At 36.6% G+C, this 16,473-nt stretch overlaps 1 protein-coding gene across 2 annotated transcripts; it reads left to right on the top strand.

Moving 5' to 3' along the window:
- The first annotated feature begins 297 nt into the window (after nucleotides 1-297).
- On the top strand, nucleotides 298-12,815 carry LOC125506826 (cycloartenol synthase-like). 2 transcript variants are annotated; one of them, XM_048671531.1, is made up of 18 exons: nucleotides 298-564; nucleotides 5,309-5,497; nucleotides 5,647-5,736; nucleotides 5,809-6,000; nucleotides 6,182-6,266; nucleotides 7,020-7,186; nucleotides 8,252-8,440; nucleotides 8,617-8,802; nucleotides 9,399-9,521; nucleotides 9,619-9,741; nucleotides 10,594-10,689; nucleotides 10,848-10,904; nucleotides 11,126-11,172; nucleotides 11,266-11,412; nucleotides 11,557-11,737; nucleotides 11,833-11,913; nucleotides 12,111-12,194; nucleotides 12,414-12,815. In XM_048671531.1, the coding sequence occupies exons 1-18, from the start codon at nucleotides 364-366 to the stop codon at nucleotides 12,525-12,527; spliced, it is 2,352 nt and encodes a 783-aa protein (XP_048527488.1). In that variant the 5' UTR covers nucleotides 298-363; the 3' UTR covers nucleotides 12,528-12,815. The 2 variants fall into 2 exon arrangements, with proteins under 2 accessions (XP_048527488.1, XP_048527489.1); XM_048671532.1 differs by having other exon boundaries at nucleotides 299-564; nucleotides 8,617-8,730.
- Nucleotides 12,816-16,473: the final 3,658 nt, after the last annotated feature.

Genomic DNA, 16,473 nt, shown 5'->3' on the forward strand with positions numbered 1-16,473 from the left:
TTGGATATTTCAATATAAACTACATATGGATTGAAATGAGTGGACAAACACACTCTATACATTTGATTTAGAAAAGAGTTTTTTTTTCTTTAAAGATTTAGAAAATATTAGAACATCCTATAATTTGCAACGGACTGTGTATTTTATCTAGGTGCATATTTATAAATCATGCATATACGAAGCCACAAAGATGGTTCGTCACCTTTAGTCAGATACATCGCGATCCCTGCTGCACATCTCTGACTTATCTAGGTGACTGATCGAGCACGTATATATTGGCCGGTTTATATATGTATCACATAGCAGCTGCGTGAGGGAGGTACTGAGTGCTACCAAATTAACAAATCAATCATCCAGGGAGAGATGTGGAGGCTAAAGATCGCGGAGGGCAGCGGCAACCCACTGCTGCGCACCACCAACGGCCACGTCGGCCGGCAGGTATGGGAGTTCGATCCTGCCGCGGATGACCCCGACGAGGTCGCCGCCGTTGATGCCGCCCGCCGCGACTTCACCAGCCGCCGGCACCAGATGAAGAACAGCTCCGACCTCCTCATGCGCATGCAGGTCTCCATTCTCTCTTTCTTAAAGCCAACACACAGTCTCTAGTACTACCTCTGTTTAAAAATATAAGACGATTTGGTAGGCCATTTTAGCCTACCAAAACGTCCTATATTTTGGGATGGAGATCGATAATACATGCCACCGTGCACTTGGTGTTCAGGTACAAACTAGCATAGCTCGATACTATATCGGATGGTTACAGAATGGTATGTTATATCCATATCGGCCATACTATATCAACCGATATGGCCGATATCTAATTCGACATGTCCACTAGTATAGACCGATCCATGGAGGACAACAATTCTTTCTCGGAAAACAATGTAAATAACATTATGGATTTAAACTTCATCATATTACCAAAGCCAGGCATAATGTTTTGTAGAAACTCATATAAATATTGTAATTTTTTAATTCTTAACAAAACGATCTTCTGAGTTTTTCTTAAATTTTCTCTTAATTAACAAGTTAATAAACTAGGAATCTAAGCATTGATATCATATTCTCTCTTTTTTTACAAAAAGACATGTTTTGAACACGAATAATGTAAAAAAATCAGATATTTCTTTCTTTGATGATATAACTACATATCACCCGATGTGTTGAAGCTAAACCCATCCAAACCCGATATCCGATATTTAGAACCTTGTCTCGGAGACATCAAGCACCATGCATACAAAAATAATGAAAACTATGATCTGATACATTCTCAACAATCCTGCGCATGAGAATTCTATGCATTACCACTAAAATCATAAAATTAACCTACTTTCATTTTCATACATCATGTCAACAAATATATCTGTGCATACATGTTATAATAAACTCTTTTTACAAAGGAAATTCTAAAAAATTGTCAACTGGGTTATTCTACTCCACTTTTAGATTACCTAAAAAAACTAAAGGTGAATGAATGAAAAAAGTGACTCACACTGCATACTTTTGCATAGCATGTGAACTACCTCCACGTGTTAGGGCTTCACCGTTTACATGTGACAGCTAGCTGCCAAATTAACCGGGCAGAACTTTCTTATTCTTGAAGTCTTGAGCTCGTTTTGGGCCTGAAAGCTGGCCCAAAAGCCCAAGAGAAATGACCCTCGATGAGTTGATGTACACATTTTTTTTAGGAAAGGCCATCATGGCTTGCTTTATTATTTTTCAACACTTGCCTCAAAAAATATTAATTTTCAACACAAATTACATTGTCCACTAGTTTGTTGAGCATGCCTAAAAAACCTAGTTTGTTGAGCAAGAAACCCATAGGTTCATCGACCCAACTACTATTACATCTATCACAAAGCTGAACTTAGCTACTCATGAGCTACATAATTAGGCTCAGGAAAAACAATGCATAAACATAACATTCCGTATCAACGTTGTGGTTTCCACACACACTCCGTGAAGATTACGCTGCTACATCCCACCATTGTGTTTGCCCCATGCAAAATTCAATAACATTCATAGAATCTAATTCTCCTTCGGCCTGATTGAAAACCATGGCGTTAACTAGTGCAATTAGGGAACAACATTGTCCTGTGGGTGCTTCTATGTGCCACTCTTTGCCACAGATTATCGGGCGAATGCACATGCAGGACTCAGAGTGGGCCGGCCCATATAGTGACTGTAGTGGCTAGTGAACCAGCTACTGTAACGAGCCTGGAGCAAGCTGGCTGCTGTAGCGGACAGTTTTAATCATTCTGTTTTTTGGAAAACATGAACAAAATATTTTTTAAAGGTACTGACATTTTCTAGAAAAAATTTCAAAATTTACTGATACACGATTTTTTAAATGCCAAACATTTTTCTGAAAAACAAAATAATCGTTTAAGTTCCAAATATTTTAGGAAAATATGAACAAATTATGATATTTTGACATTTTTTTCATATTGTTAACACTTTTCTGAAAGTTCCGAAAATTTTCAGAAAAAGGAAAGAAATTTTCAATTTACGAATATTTAAAATAACGTGGACAATTTTTGAATATTCGCACACATTTTTAAAACAAGAATTTTCCTTCGATTTTTATAAATTTGAGAAAAAATCTGATCATTTTCGAAAAAAGCTCCAACCTTGGAATTTCAAAGAAACATATAATATTTTAAAATGTGATGGAAAAGGACACTAAATAAAAAAATCGCCGAAGGAGAAAAACAAAGAAATGCAGAGAAAAAGGCAGGCTGGAACCTTATATAAGGTTTTAGAAAAACACAACAGAACCTTCTATTCCCAAATCCTTTATTCCCAAATCCGGGATTTGTAGGATATACAAATAACATAAATGGGTGTGCCATCTTCACTGTGCCTCGCTTGAAGGGTGCCTCCGAAACGCTTCTAGTAGGCTGGCCTATGTAACATCTATTATGTTCGTTTCTTTTTCTTCTCTGCTTCTACATTTGTTAGTTACTTTGTACGTTTGTTTAAAGTTTTCAAATATTCCAAGTACATATATTCCAAAATTTTAATTTACTTATTTTTGAAAGACGTTCACCGCACATCAGGAAAACGTTAATACAGCATAAAACAATTTCCTACAACTTTCTAAAAAAGTTGATAGCTTTCAAAAATAATGCTCATGACATTTTAAAAGTGTTAGCCCATTTCAGAAAAAAATTCGTGGAATTAAAAAAATTGCATAATTCAAAAACATTTTTTTGTACTACTTAAAAATGTAGGTAAGATTTAACAAAAATCACTCGTAACAAAAATATGTTCGAGAATTTTTTTCAAAAATGCTGATACAATGTAAAAACAGTTTTCAAATGTAAAAAAACTATACCATACAGAAAAAATGTATAACGTGTATTTAAAAATGTTTCGCACATATTAAAAAAGTTCAAACTTGTAATTGCTGAATTTGCAATACTTATTTGAAAAATAATGTACACGTATAAAAAATCCAGATGTATACAAGAACTCCAAACTTGTATTAATAATATTCATGTATTGACAAAACCAAAAATAAAAATAAGAATGAAAAAGATAAAGAACATAAGAAGAAAGGCGGTAGAAATCCAGTAATGAAACAATGAAAATTTAAAACAAAAAATCAAGGAAAACGGACACAAGAAAACACAGAAAAATAATAATGCGGAAGCTTCAATTCCCGGTCTGAACTGATAGTAGAAGCTTCCTAAAAACCTCACTTCGGGGATTGCCTACTGCGAGATAGAATAGGCGAGATATAGGTCCCTCAAAAACAAGCTAAAGTTTACTATTTCACGCTTAAAGCCCCGTATTCTAGTAAATCAGTACAGAGAGCATACCCTCTCTCCTTTGTTCTATGGGCCGGGCCATATTGATCCCGAATCTTGAAGCTCCCAACTGTTTTGGAAAGTTTCTAGAAGCTTCTAGTTGATTTTAATAGTTTTTAGTTTTTCCCGGGTGTTTTAGGATTTCTATTTTCAATTTTACTTTTATATTTTCGTTTATGTTTTTTCTTTATTTCTTGTCTGCTTTTTTTGAATTTGTGAACATTTTTCAATTTTGTAAACAAACTTTAAAATACACAAAAAAATTGAAAAACATTTTATGTTCATAAATCCTTGATTTAAAAAAATTAAACTTTTTCCAATTCGTGCACCCTTTTTTAAGTTTGCAAAAATAATTTCAAATTCATTATTTTTTCCAAATTCGTGAACTGTATATGTATCTGTTAGTTCTTTTTTAAATTATCGAACTCTTAAAATCCTTGAATACTTTTTCCAGATTCATAAACATAATTTCAAATTTGTGAACATATTTATTATTCTTGATTTTTTAAATCAAAAAGGTTTTAAAATTCATTAATTTTTAGATATTTTCTTATTTCTCAAAGTTCGTAAATTTTGTTTTCGAATTTATGATTTTATTGACATGTTTTTATCTATATAAAAAACCGGATCCTGGTTTTTTTCCTTAGAAACAAGCGAATGCAGCGAGCAAGCAGTAAACTTTAATGGGCCGCGGCCCGCAAGCATGCGCGTGAGTGCCAGCTCGCCCAAGTAGCGCGTAAGGTTGGCTCAAAAACAAAGTAGCGCGTAAGGAGCTGAAGAGGCGCTCTCTCATTCAACCTCCGCATCCCCTAAAAGAAAAACCTCCTCAAAAGGGAAAAAAACTTGAATTAGACTATCTGCACACTTGGTCGGACTAGGCTCGCCTACCTATCTTCTCCAAGATTTTGGTTTGGAAAATTAATCAAACTAGATGATACCCCGCAAGATTTGGTCATATGAAACATTTGGATTAATAATATATATAACTGAAAATACATATTATATATTGTATTGGATTATTGTATAGTTGCAAAATATTTATTGAATATAGGTACTATACTATAATGAACTTTGATGAGGTGATATGTGTGCATGGCTTATGTGTGCATGTTGAAATAAATAGAATCCGTGGGAAACAACTAATAATGAAAAATAATTTTCATGAATGTTGTGGTGGGTCTTTGATGATGTGGCATGTGTGCATGTTAAGATAATTGAGGTAGTAGGGATGAACTATTTAGGTATATAGGATATCGTGAAGTTCTGTAATTTAGATTTGAGAAAATAGATGTTCACTATGTTTATTTTTGTAAGGTGTCTTTTTTAAAAAGTCAAAAATTTCTACCTTTGAACAAATATATAGAATAATCTATCTGGCTTTCCTATTGCCATTTTGCCTATATATATAACCCTCTTTTTATCCACCCAAAGGTCGACCTCCTACTGGCTTCTCAAGAGAGAGAAAATCATTTCCTAACAATTTTTTTGTCGTGTAGCTCTCTAAGTCAAACAATCTCAAGATGAACCTTCCTCCCATCAAGCTGGAACAACATGGGTATCACATAGAAGAAGACGATGTCTTGATATCTTTGAGGAGGGCAATCAACCGATGTTCCACTCTCCAGGCACATGATGGTCATTGGCCGGGGGATTACGCTGGCACTTTATTTCTCTTGCCCAGCTTGGTACTTTCTCCTCGTATCTAACAACAATTTTCTAGACCTTTTCTTATGATTTCAATATGTATGAAATAAAGTCAAAATAATCTATTTCCATCTCCATAAGTAGATGTTTGGTTTTTCATGTTTTGATTTGCATCGACCATTTCTCTCAGATTGTAGCACTGCATGTGACTGGAGCACTAACTACTGTGTTGACATCTGAACATCAGAAAGAGATTCGGCGGTATCTCTACAATCATCAGGCACGTATACATGCCTACTGACATGATTAAAAAAATGGACAAGTATTTGCTGATATTATTGTTGAAGTATAGAATGAAGACGGGGGTTGGGGACTGCATATTGAGGGAACAAGCACAATGTTCTGTACTGTCATGAACTATGTTGCTTTGAGATTGCTTGGGGAGGGGCTGGATTCATGCGGAGCCATGCTACAAGCTCGGAGTTGGATCTTGGATCATGGAGGAGCAACTTTAACACCATCGTGGGGAAAATTCTTTCTTTCGGTAGGGAACATGACCATAACTCTAGTACATGTTGATATGCATTTCCTTTTGCACTTGATCTCCGAAGGAAATGAAATATAGTTGAGAATCTTGGATTTATTGACCATATCATTGAACATATGCTAGATTTTCAACCTAAAGAGGTCCCTTGTCTGATATTTCCCTTAACTTCTTGCTTTAGGTCCTTGGGGTATATGACTGGTCCGGGAACAACCCATTGCCACCAGAACTATGGATGATGCCTTATTTCTTGCCTATTCATCCAGGTTAGGGCCTCACACTTAAATTTATTCCTTTCCGTAGTTGAATTCATCCTTCAAATTTTCTCATGTGGCTCGATCCATACTATTTTACCTAATGTTTTGACATACTAATTTTTACAAAAATTAGCTACCTAGATTGGTTCCACTTGGAAAATGTCACTATTTTATCTTTAAAACAAGTTCACAATTTCACATTTAAGGAGGACTAGTGAACATTGTTTAAATTCTTGCTAAATTAATGGAACAAGGGATCACCATTGATTTCACCGCAGAACTACTCAATCCACCATATTTGCATTGCCTACTAAGGGTATACCCGGTAACAATTGGCCTACCATTGCAAAACTAAAATTCAGATGTAAAGCTTACAGAAAATCTCTAATAATTCATAATAATAAATAAAATATTTTGTATAGTATATGTCATTGTGAGATGAAAACAAAAATATGTGATCGAATATGCCACATAATTATCCGCTCAAGTAGAATACAACCTTATTTATTATGACAAATTAATGCAATCAGACTAAAATCCATACATGTGTATGGACTATAGTCTATCAAAAGTTAAAATTGTATTTTCTGCAGACATCCTACATGGGTTTCATTATGGGTTATAGTTCAACAATGAGCAAGGCTATCTTTTTACAAACAGGAGATAGAAGATAGAAAATAATGCATCGAGTACCAAATACATACTAGGCTTATTCTTGCCATTTAATAACTTTTACTAATTATTTTTGTTCCATATAAACAGGGCGCATGTGGTGTAATTGTCGGTTGGTATATTTGCCCATGTCATACCTATACGGGAAGAGGTTTGTGGGTGCTACTACATCAATTGTACTAGACTTGAGGAAAGAGCTCTACAATGTCCCGTATAATGAGATTAACTGGGACAAGGCTCGCAATGGGTGTGCCAAGGTATCGCTCATATTCACTTGACCGTTCCTATCAACTATGTCATCTACTTTTTGATTTGAGGTATTTTTTGTCGAGTCTAGACATTCGTGTTCGACCCTTTTGGTTATACAATCATGATATTTGATATAGTGTAGCATACACCACATGAAAACAACTTAAAATTAAGCTTTCACTACAATATAGCAGGCAATGCAGGTGCATAAGGCTGCACTGGTGAACAAATGAAACTACCGTACAACGTTGTACAATTCAATAGTTTTTTCTCTTAGTAAAACACAAAGCTTGTGCTTCGATGCACTGATAAAACTTTACAAGAATAAGCCATTACAACTGAAAACCTATGAGAGATAAAAATCCGCAATCACTAGACAAACATTTACAACAAACTCTAGACCAACAAACAGTGGCCTCAATGCCATAGAAGCACACTAATGACATCGCATGCCTCCCAAAATCATGTTGGAAGGCACATCTACAATGGCGGTCAGAATCAGGCCACACCTTCTTTCAAGAAGATGGCAAATTGACAACAATTATTCTATTGCCAGTTGCCAGCCTCACACCACCTTCAAAGACCTCTCACCTCACTCCCAAGAATCCCGAAAGGGCACAACAAGACATCACATCCATGCTGCAGCAACACTTGTAATGCCAACCTCCGACCGCACCTTGAAAACCATACCACCACACATCACTACACCCTTCTTTCAACACATCTTGAAACTTAACCTTACGTTTCTTGCTAATAAAATATTAAGGAAATCTTTGATTCACTGGAGTCAAAACTGTAGGAGCAGGAAAAGGACCATAATGACATGTATTCCTATACAAATTTGAGAATTAAAAGAACACGGGGATTTTAGTCTTTAAAGTGTCTATTCTTGAAATAAGAAGAACACAAGAATTCAAATAAGCATTGTAAAATCATAGTCAACCCTAGCCTCATTATACCTATGGTTAAGAGGTAGTGGCATGAAATATTAGGCTTTCTTTAACCATGATCGCATAACTTATGGCCTTTTGGAAGTCTTGCCATCTAAAATGTTAACTTTGCTTGCAATGTAGGAAGATCTTTATTATCCCCATTCACCACTACAGAATATTGTATGGGCCACTCTCAAGAAAATTGGTGAACCGGTTCTTATGCACTGGCCTGGCAGCAATTTGCGAAAGAAAGCTCTGGACATTGTCATGAAACATATAAAGTATGAGGATGAAACAACTCAATATATATGCATTGCTCCTCTCAATAAGGTAAAGAGATGTTACTTTGAGTAAGCTTTGCATCATTGTTTTTTTATAGCTCCAAACTACAACTTATCATTATATTTGTGTTGAGTTTAGTAAATTTGTACATTGCTTATCAACTATATTTGTTTCTTTTTATTATTTTCTCTAACAACAACTAATTAGTTTAAATTTACAAATAGATGTTGAATATGATTTGTTGCTGGGTAGAAGATCCAAAGTCAGAGGCATTCAAACTCCATATTGAAAGAGTATATGATTTCTTATGGGTTGCTGAAGACGGCATGAAGATGAAGGTGTCAACGAGTTCTCCTTCATGTTTTATTATATTTTCTTCATTGGGATATTTTTTATTAGCATTATCTGAGGTGGGGGCAATAACAAGACATAGTGATATGGACAATTTGATTTCTTATGTCTCATTTACCTAATTGGTTCAAATATATAGATATATACGACAACACGTGAATGCCCAGCAAACCTTTTTTATATTAGCAATCAGTCTAACTCACTGATATATTAGTGGTGGATGTGTAGAATCCCACCAAGTTCAAGTCCACTCCACTTGAGTTTTAGTGCTTAATTCTCCTCTATAAAACACAAATAGTTCCACCCATATGTTCAAAAAATCAGTATGATAGTCACTTACTCACTTTGTTTTTTTAATGTATAACGTATTTTGACTCAAGACAGAGATTTAGGTGTCCATCCAATTGAAATACTATGGGAATATAACTCAAGACTATCTCATTGTTGTTTTTGGAAGTCATGGATGGTAGCTAGTATGAGAGCGGGAGAATAAGAACATATATGTTTAGCACAAAATAAGTAGGATCACATCATAAATTGAAACTCACTCATTTAATAGAGTCATCAAAATGTATGTTTTAACAACATGCTTTTAATTGATGTAATGATAATCTGTACTATTAAATTTACTCTAATCTTAGAACATCTTGTGTAGTCTTACAATGGCAGCCAGCTATGGGATACAGCTTTGACAGTTCAGGCTATATTTGCTACCGGCCTCACAAAAGAGTTTGGCCATACAATTAAAGTCGCTCATGACTATATCAAACATTCCCAGGTAAATATACAAAATGTTGCATGGTAATATATTGTCCAACACTAATAAATTAGGTGTAGATACTCAACAATATTATGTGTATCTGATGTGCCTAAAGATTCGTGCGGACTGCCCTGGAGACCAAAGCAAGTGGTATCGCCATCTATCAAAAGGTGGATGGACACACTCAACTGCTGACCAAGGGTGGCCTGTATCAGATTGTACTGCAGAAGCATTTAAGGTAGTCCTCGCCACAGTTTTCACTTTCAGCGTAACTTCATTGAAGTTTCTAAAATTTTAGTAATTGCGGTACATATTGAAATACCTGTCTTTTAGCCAACATATTTCGGTAAATTCATTAGTACAAACAAATTCAAATAATTTCAAATTATAGTTTGAAATTTCAAAATATTTTGGTGGATCACAATCAAACTCAAGTGAAAATAATTTTCAAAATACATTTTGATTTTGGCTACACAGAAATATTCAAAACTTAAATTTAAAACCATGATCCCTGCACATTATGTTTGTATTCTTCAACCAAAACCTTTGTGCAAATACTACCATTTCGGCCCATTTCTTTAAACTTTGGTAGGCTAAATTAGTAGAACGCACAGATTTTCACCGTGGCTAACATGCATGCGTGAAAACTAACAAGTCTAAGTGTGCAACACCTTGGCCCAAATTGTGACATCATACATGCATAAGACCCGTGTTGTATTTCTATTCTTGCTTTTACTAAATGTTTTTTTGGAATAAAATGGTTAACCCTAAGGTTCTACTCTTGGAACATAAGTTTATATACACAGGACACATTCACTATGTTTCTTAGGGGACGCTAAATCCCCTATGTGGGACTTGTCACACGAAATAGCTATACTTGGGCCACATGGACCTCCGTAGTAAATGGGGCCACATGGTGTTGAGTCTAACACAAATTATCATGGATACTCTTTCCATGGAATTGATTCAATACAAAGGAAAATTTTCCATATTATTTTCTCTGGAACTGATTCAATACAAGGCACCAATTCTAGGAGTGAAACCAACGACACACTGATAGGAATAAGCTAAGATTTCATTATTTCTTCAGGTTTTGTTGTTGTTAACTAAGGTTCCTGAACTGGTTGATGAGCCTATAGAAACAAGCAGACTTGATGATGCAGTCAACATTCTACTATCTTTGATGGTTAGTATCTTCCAGTCTTAATTATCATATTTGTGTTCTCTTTTGCCAAGACTAGTTTCAAGTGATTACTCACAGTTAATAATTAAGAGACTTTCATTTTCTGACTACTTGGATGAACAACTTAAGTTTTAAAAGTCTTATTGCGTAATCTTTTGCAGAATGACGATGGCAGTTTTGGTGCATATGAGCTAACAAGATCTTATGAATGGCTTGAGGTGAGCTACCATATATAATTCCTTTATTCTAACTAAAGACATAAGGAAGAGTTTTCCTCTAGAACGCACGAGGATTAGTACATGCGAGGAAGAAACACTTAGTTTAATCTACCATATTAAGTTGACGTCGTTTAGCAATTCTTGGTTCTACCAATCAACCGACTATAAGTTTTCTATACGTACATGTGTCATGCTCACTTTTATTTTTTCAATCACTTCAGTTGTTGAATCCTTCTGAGAGCTTTGGCGGCATAATGATCGAGTATCCGTAAGGGACACTAACCATCAAATGCTTAATTAGTTATTTATGTTGCTAATTTTCTATTAATCTGTCTACCTTCTTCTATTGATTCACATGCAGGTATGTTGAGTGTACATCATCAGTAATTCAGGGTCTAGTGTTATTTAGAGAAATGTACCCCGAACACAGTCGCTTGGAAGAGATAGACAGTTGTATCCAAAAGGCTGCAGACTACATTGAGAGCATCCAATGGAGTGATGGATCATGGTTTGAATTTCTTTAAATTTTCTCTAGAAGTTCATGTCTTTTTATTCTTACAAAATGGAAGATTATTTTCACAAAAAAGATTTTGAAATATTAAATTCCTGGCCTCTGCATAATTTGAACATGTGTTGTTAATTTGAACTACAGGTATGGTTGTTGGGCTATCTGTTTCACATATGGCACTTGGTTTGGGGTGAGAGGATTGGTTGCTGCAGGGAGGACGTATGTAAATAGCCTAGCAATCAGAAAAGCGTGTGAATTTCTTTTGTCCAAGGAGCTTCTCCCATCTGGAGGGTGGGGAGAAAGTTACCTTTCCAGTCAAGACAAGGTACATTAACTTTCTTCATTCTAGACCTATTTTGTTTCATGTCTTAATTAATCTAATTAACCATGTCCTAATTAACTAACTTGTAACATATATAGGTTTACACCAATCTTGAAGGAAACAGGGCTCATGCAGTTAACACTAGTTGGGCCATGTTGGCCCTAATTGATGCCGGGCAGGTCAATTTTTATCCTTCTTGTCAATCTTACATCCATGTCCTTTATTGTTTACTATTTAGATCACTTGTTAAGTTGTAAATTGTACACAATGTTATAGACAAATCATGTATTAGTTCATAAGTACAATGGACATATATCATTATGAATTGAATTAGTTGTATGCTGACTATAGTACAATATGTTTTTTGAGTGAACAGGGTCAAAGAGATCCTGCATGTCTACATAGAGCAGCCAAGATTCTGATGAACTTCCAATCAGAGGATGGAGAGTTCCCTCAGCAAGTAAGTAATATGTCCTTATCCCTTCTCTTAGTTTATGTGCAACGAAATCATGGGTTTTCCTCGTAAGGGCAAGTAATAGTACGATGATGTACATGCAGAAAAAATAATCAACCTTCACAAAATTCAATGAAAAGATTGCAACTTAAAAATATCCAAGTTAATTAGGTGATCTCCTAGTAGTATGTTGCGATTAACTTGGTATGTTTGCTCAATTGACAGGACATTATTGGAGCTACCAACCACAACCTTATGCTCACTTATGCCCAGTTCAGGAACATATTCCCTATCTGGGCTCTTGGAGAGTACTACCGGAGAGTGCTTCTGGTAGCTTAAAGGAAACCATCGTTATGTATATATAGTGGTTGGGAATTACATACTTCTTTGTGCTCTCCATCTCAGCTAGAGATGGGCATAAATATATTGTAGTGAATGGTGTTTTTTTTTACTTGTATCTAGTGCTATTGGTTTTAGGAGCATGAACCTTCTTTCGAGAAGAGTTTTAGTGTTACTGACCATACATGTGCTACCATATTCACTACCAGTATGAGCTATGTGATCAAAATGAATGTACATGATCACATTAATCACAACCATTTAGAACATTCGTATATGGACCCTCAATATGTAAATTTTCTCAACATCAATACAAGCCTCTTCCCCGTCCCCATTTCTAGCGACTAGGGTGGTAGGTCCTCGGTGGACCAAAGAAAACAATGTGTGTGTGGTGGGGTGAGCGGGAGGGGGAGGTGGCGGTCTCTTTGGAGATTCCAAAAAATGAACATTTTTTCTTTGAGACATAAAAGGTTTGTGAATTTTGAGTGGGGGTATAGCTTGCGAATGAACATTGTTTCGGACAACCCTTGAGCCTTCGATCCCATTGTTAAGATTTGTTAGAACTTTATGATTGGTTGCAACTCCAACTGATTACCATGCTCTGCGTGTGGCGCCATTTTTTGCTTTTGCTGCTAAGGATCCCACTCCTCGACGTTTTTTACCTGCTGCCAGGAAAACTGAAAGATTTAGCAGAAACCAGCAAATACAACACTCAGAGGGAAGATACTGTAATAACTGAATCGTTCGGAATAAATATAACAAGTTTGTTGATATGTGGATGATGGTATCATGTATTCCCTCAGTAAAGAAATATAAGAGTGTTTAGATCACTAAAGTAGTGATCTAAACGCTCTTATATTTCTTTACAGAGGGAGTATTTTTTTTATTAAATCTTATATCGACGATGGAGATTAGAACTTACCCCTTTGTGAGAAAGGGTAATTTGGTACATGAAAAAAAATCCTAATTACGTTTGATCAATGTGGTTCATCTCTTCTAACTGCCGGCTCATCAGGCATGGAGGCTGCTTACAAATCCGAGTTCTCTATGTGCCGAAGTAACCAAGGCTAGGTACTATCCGGATACAGAGGTAATTCAAACAGAGGAAAAGAATGGAATATCATATGCATGGCGAAGTATTCTCAAAGGCATTGAAATTTTGAAACAAGGATTGATCAGGAGGATAGGAAATGGCAGTGACACAACCATTTGGTCAGACCCGTGGCTCCCGCTGGACGGATGCATGAGGCCGATCACACCTAGGGGCCAAACAATCATCCACAAAGTAGGCGAGTTGATTGATCCAAGTATGGGCCAGTGGGACGAAAGACTGATCAAAGATATTTTCTAGCCTATGGATGCCCAGTTTATCCTAGCTATACCTTTGCATGATGACTTTGAGGATGAGTGGGCATGGCATTATGACAGTAAGGGGAATTTCAGTGTCAAATCTGTATACATAATGCAATGTGAACAGCAGAAGATTACTAATAGCAGACCTGAGGGAGAAGTTTGGAGTTGTAGCAGCTTCCGGTGGCAAAGGATTTGGCGAGTTGGGTGCCCGCCGAAAATAGAACACTTCTTGTGGCGGCTTGCATACAACAGTCTGCCACATGGATGGAGCATTCAACGGCATGGTATTGATGCTGACACTCTTTGCCCGATGTGTGGGCGGTTCAAAAAGGATGGAGCACACACTTTTCTGAAATGTAAAATGGTACGAGCAGTGTGGAGGCAAATGAACCTAGAAGAGACGCGATTAACCCTTACCAAGTATTTTGATGCAGAGGATATGGTTAATGCAGTTCTGGAACTTAACGAGGAGAAGAGAATCCAATGTGTAGCACTATTGTGGGTCTGGTGGAATGTGCAAAATAAGGTGAACACCCAAGAACCAAGAAGGTCTGCTGATGCGCGCGGGCATCCATATGATCCACCGGCTAATACAGGAGTGTGAAATGCTAAAGAAAAAAGAGGGCAACAAACCAGCGAAACCCGTGTCAAGTTGGAAGGCGTCGGAGAATGATATGATCATGATCAACATTGATGGCAGTGCAGCAGCAGACAGGTCACACGAAGGCTGGGGTTTCGTTGCTCGAGACTCGACAGGTACTGCTCTTGCATCAAGGGCTAGCCACCTTCCTTATGTTAATGACCCACTAGCTGTTGAAGCCATGTCGTGTCTCAGAAGCTTATATGCAGTTCAACAGTTGGTGATGAATTCCATTATTCAAGTGGGAACAGACCCTGTGTTGCTAATGCAAGCTATCCAAGGGAAGGAACACGATCTTTATGCCAATGGTGTCACTTTCCGGGACATCAAGTGCTTTGCTAGTTTAAAATTCTCTCGCTTTAGCATCTCATTTTGCCCAAGGGCTTGTAATAAAGTAGAGACAATCTGGCACCAGACTAGGACTCGAATCCTCAGCTATATGGTCGGATGGGGTCCTGGACTTTGTTCGTGGTTTGGTTACCAGCGATCTTGTTGGTGTTTCTGGTTCATGGAATAGAGAGGTATTCCGGCTCAAAAAAAAAAAAACGCCTGCTCATCGTTGTTAACGTCCAGAAAAGAAAATTGCTCATTGTTGTTGATGTGGTCCACGATGGACGTGGCTGCCACCTTCTCGGGATTAGGCACGGTCTTTCACGACGACTAGATCATTAAAGGCACGCGTTGCTGCGCCCGTCCATTTTGACGATATATGGACCGGAAGTTTTCCAAATATATAGAAAATTGATTGCTAAGTTGGGAGATAATTCTATTTTTGTTGAAGCCAGATTTTTTCGGCATGCTTATGAGATAGCATATGTCGACAGGAACAAAGTAAAAAAAGCCAAATTTACATTCTCATAAATGAACTATAGTATGAGAGATGATTATCTCATATCAATCTCCTGTTCTGACATTTCCACACTATCAGCATTTTTGCACATACATAGGCAGGCACAGATAAAAATGTTAATCTAGCGAACATCTATCAATTTGCCAGCATATGATTAGACATATAGAGCAAGAAGATTGAAAAGCTTTCATCAACACGTACATCACATGGATTTTGCAACCACCCATAGCACTACTTCGGTGACCTGTGATTGTACCTTCAAAACATGTCTACAGAGTCTGTGGATCTTTTGTTCCTTCCTTATTTGTGCTTGTCTTCCTTCCATATGTGTGTTTGTCACTTGAAAATGTGGCTTTCCAATATGGCTCTTTGAGCAAGTATTGCTACACCATCTAAGTGCTACTTGTGACATGTTGTTGACTAAGTTGAAATTACCATTGTTATTTCAGAAATAGGGAAATCAACAAGACTGCGTAAACTCTAGCCTGCCTTACATCAGCAAACTTCTGAATAGAATGGGGATGACGATTTGACCACATATTCTGCAATAGACAATCTTAAAGACAGAGAGGAAATTTAGTATTTACATATTTGCAAATTTCCAGCACCACATCTAACAACACATCGCCGAGAATTGCATTACAATTTACTATCATACACATAACCTGGAAATGACTCAAATTAGCATACTACACACATTCAGTTGTTCGGTCAATTCTTGTGTACACTGATTTATTGCTTATTACCAAAATTTCAGTCTTACACCAGTGGGGCCAAGGAATATATGAAAACATAAATAATGGTCAAAATTAGGGTAGCTGCTGAAGCTTATGGTAAAATATTTACCATGACTCCATGAGTAGACTTAACTACCACACAGGGTCATCACATACAATAAGTATCTTTCAGTATTTAATTCATGATAAAAGACAATTAGAATTTTATGTTTGTTCGGAGCAGGTTGGAAGATCACCAAAATGAGCTGCTGAAGCTTATGGTAAAATATTTACCATGACTCCATGAGTAGACTGAACTACCATAGAGGTCATCACATACAATAAGTATATTTCAGTATTGAATTCATGATAAAAAAATACAATCAG

The sequence above is a fragment of the Triticum urartu genome, chromosome 5 (assembly GCF_003073215.2).
Source record: "Triticum urartu cultivar G1812 chromosome 5, Tu2.1, whole genome shotgun sequence".
Lineage (NCBI taxonomy): Eukaryota > Viridiplantae > Streptophyta > Magnoliopsida > Poales > Poaceae > Triticum > Triticum urartu.

Coding starts and splice junctions, on each gene's coding strand:
- LOC125506826 (XM_048671531.1), top strand. CDS start 364: ATGTGGAGGCTAAAGATCGCGGAGGGCAGCGGCAACCCACTGCTGCGC. Junction 565..5,308: donor ACCTCCTCATGCGCATGCAG/GTCTCCATTCTC, acceptor TTTGTCGTGTAG/CTCTCTAAGTCAAACAATCT. Junction 11,173..11,265: donor GGCATAATGATCGAGTATCC/GTAAGGGACACT, acceptor ATTCACATGCAG/GTATGTTGAGTGTACATCAT.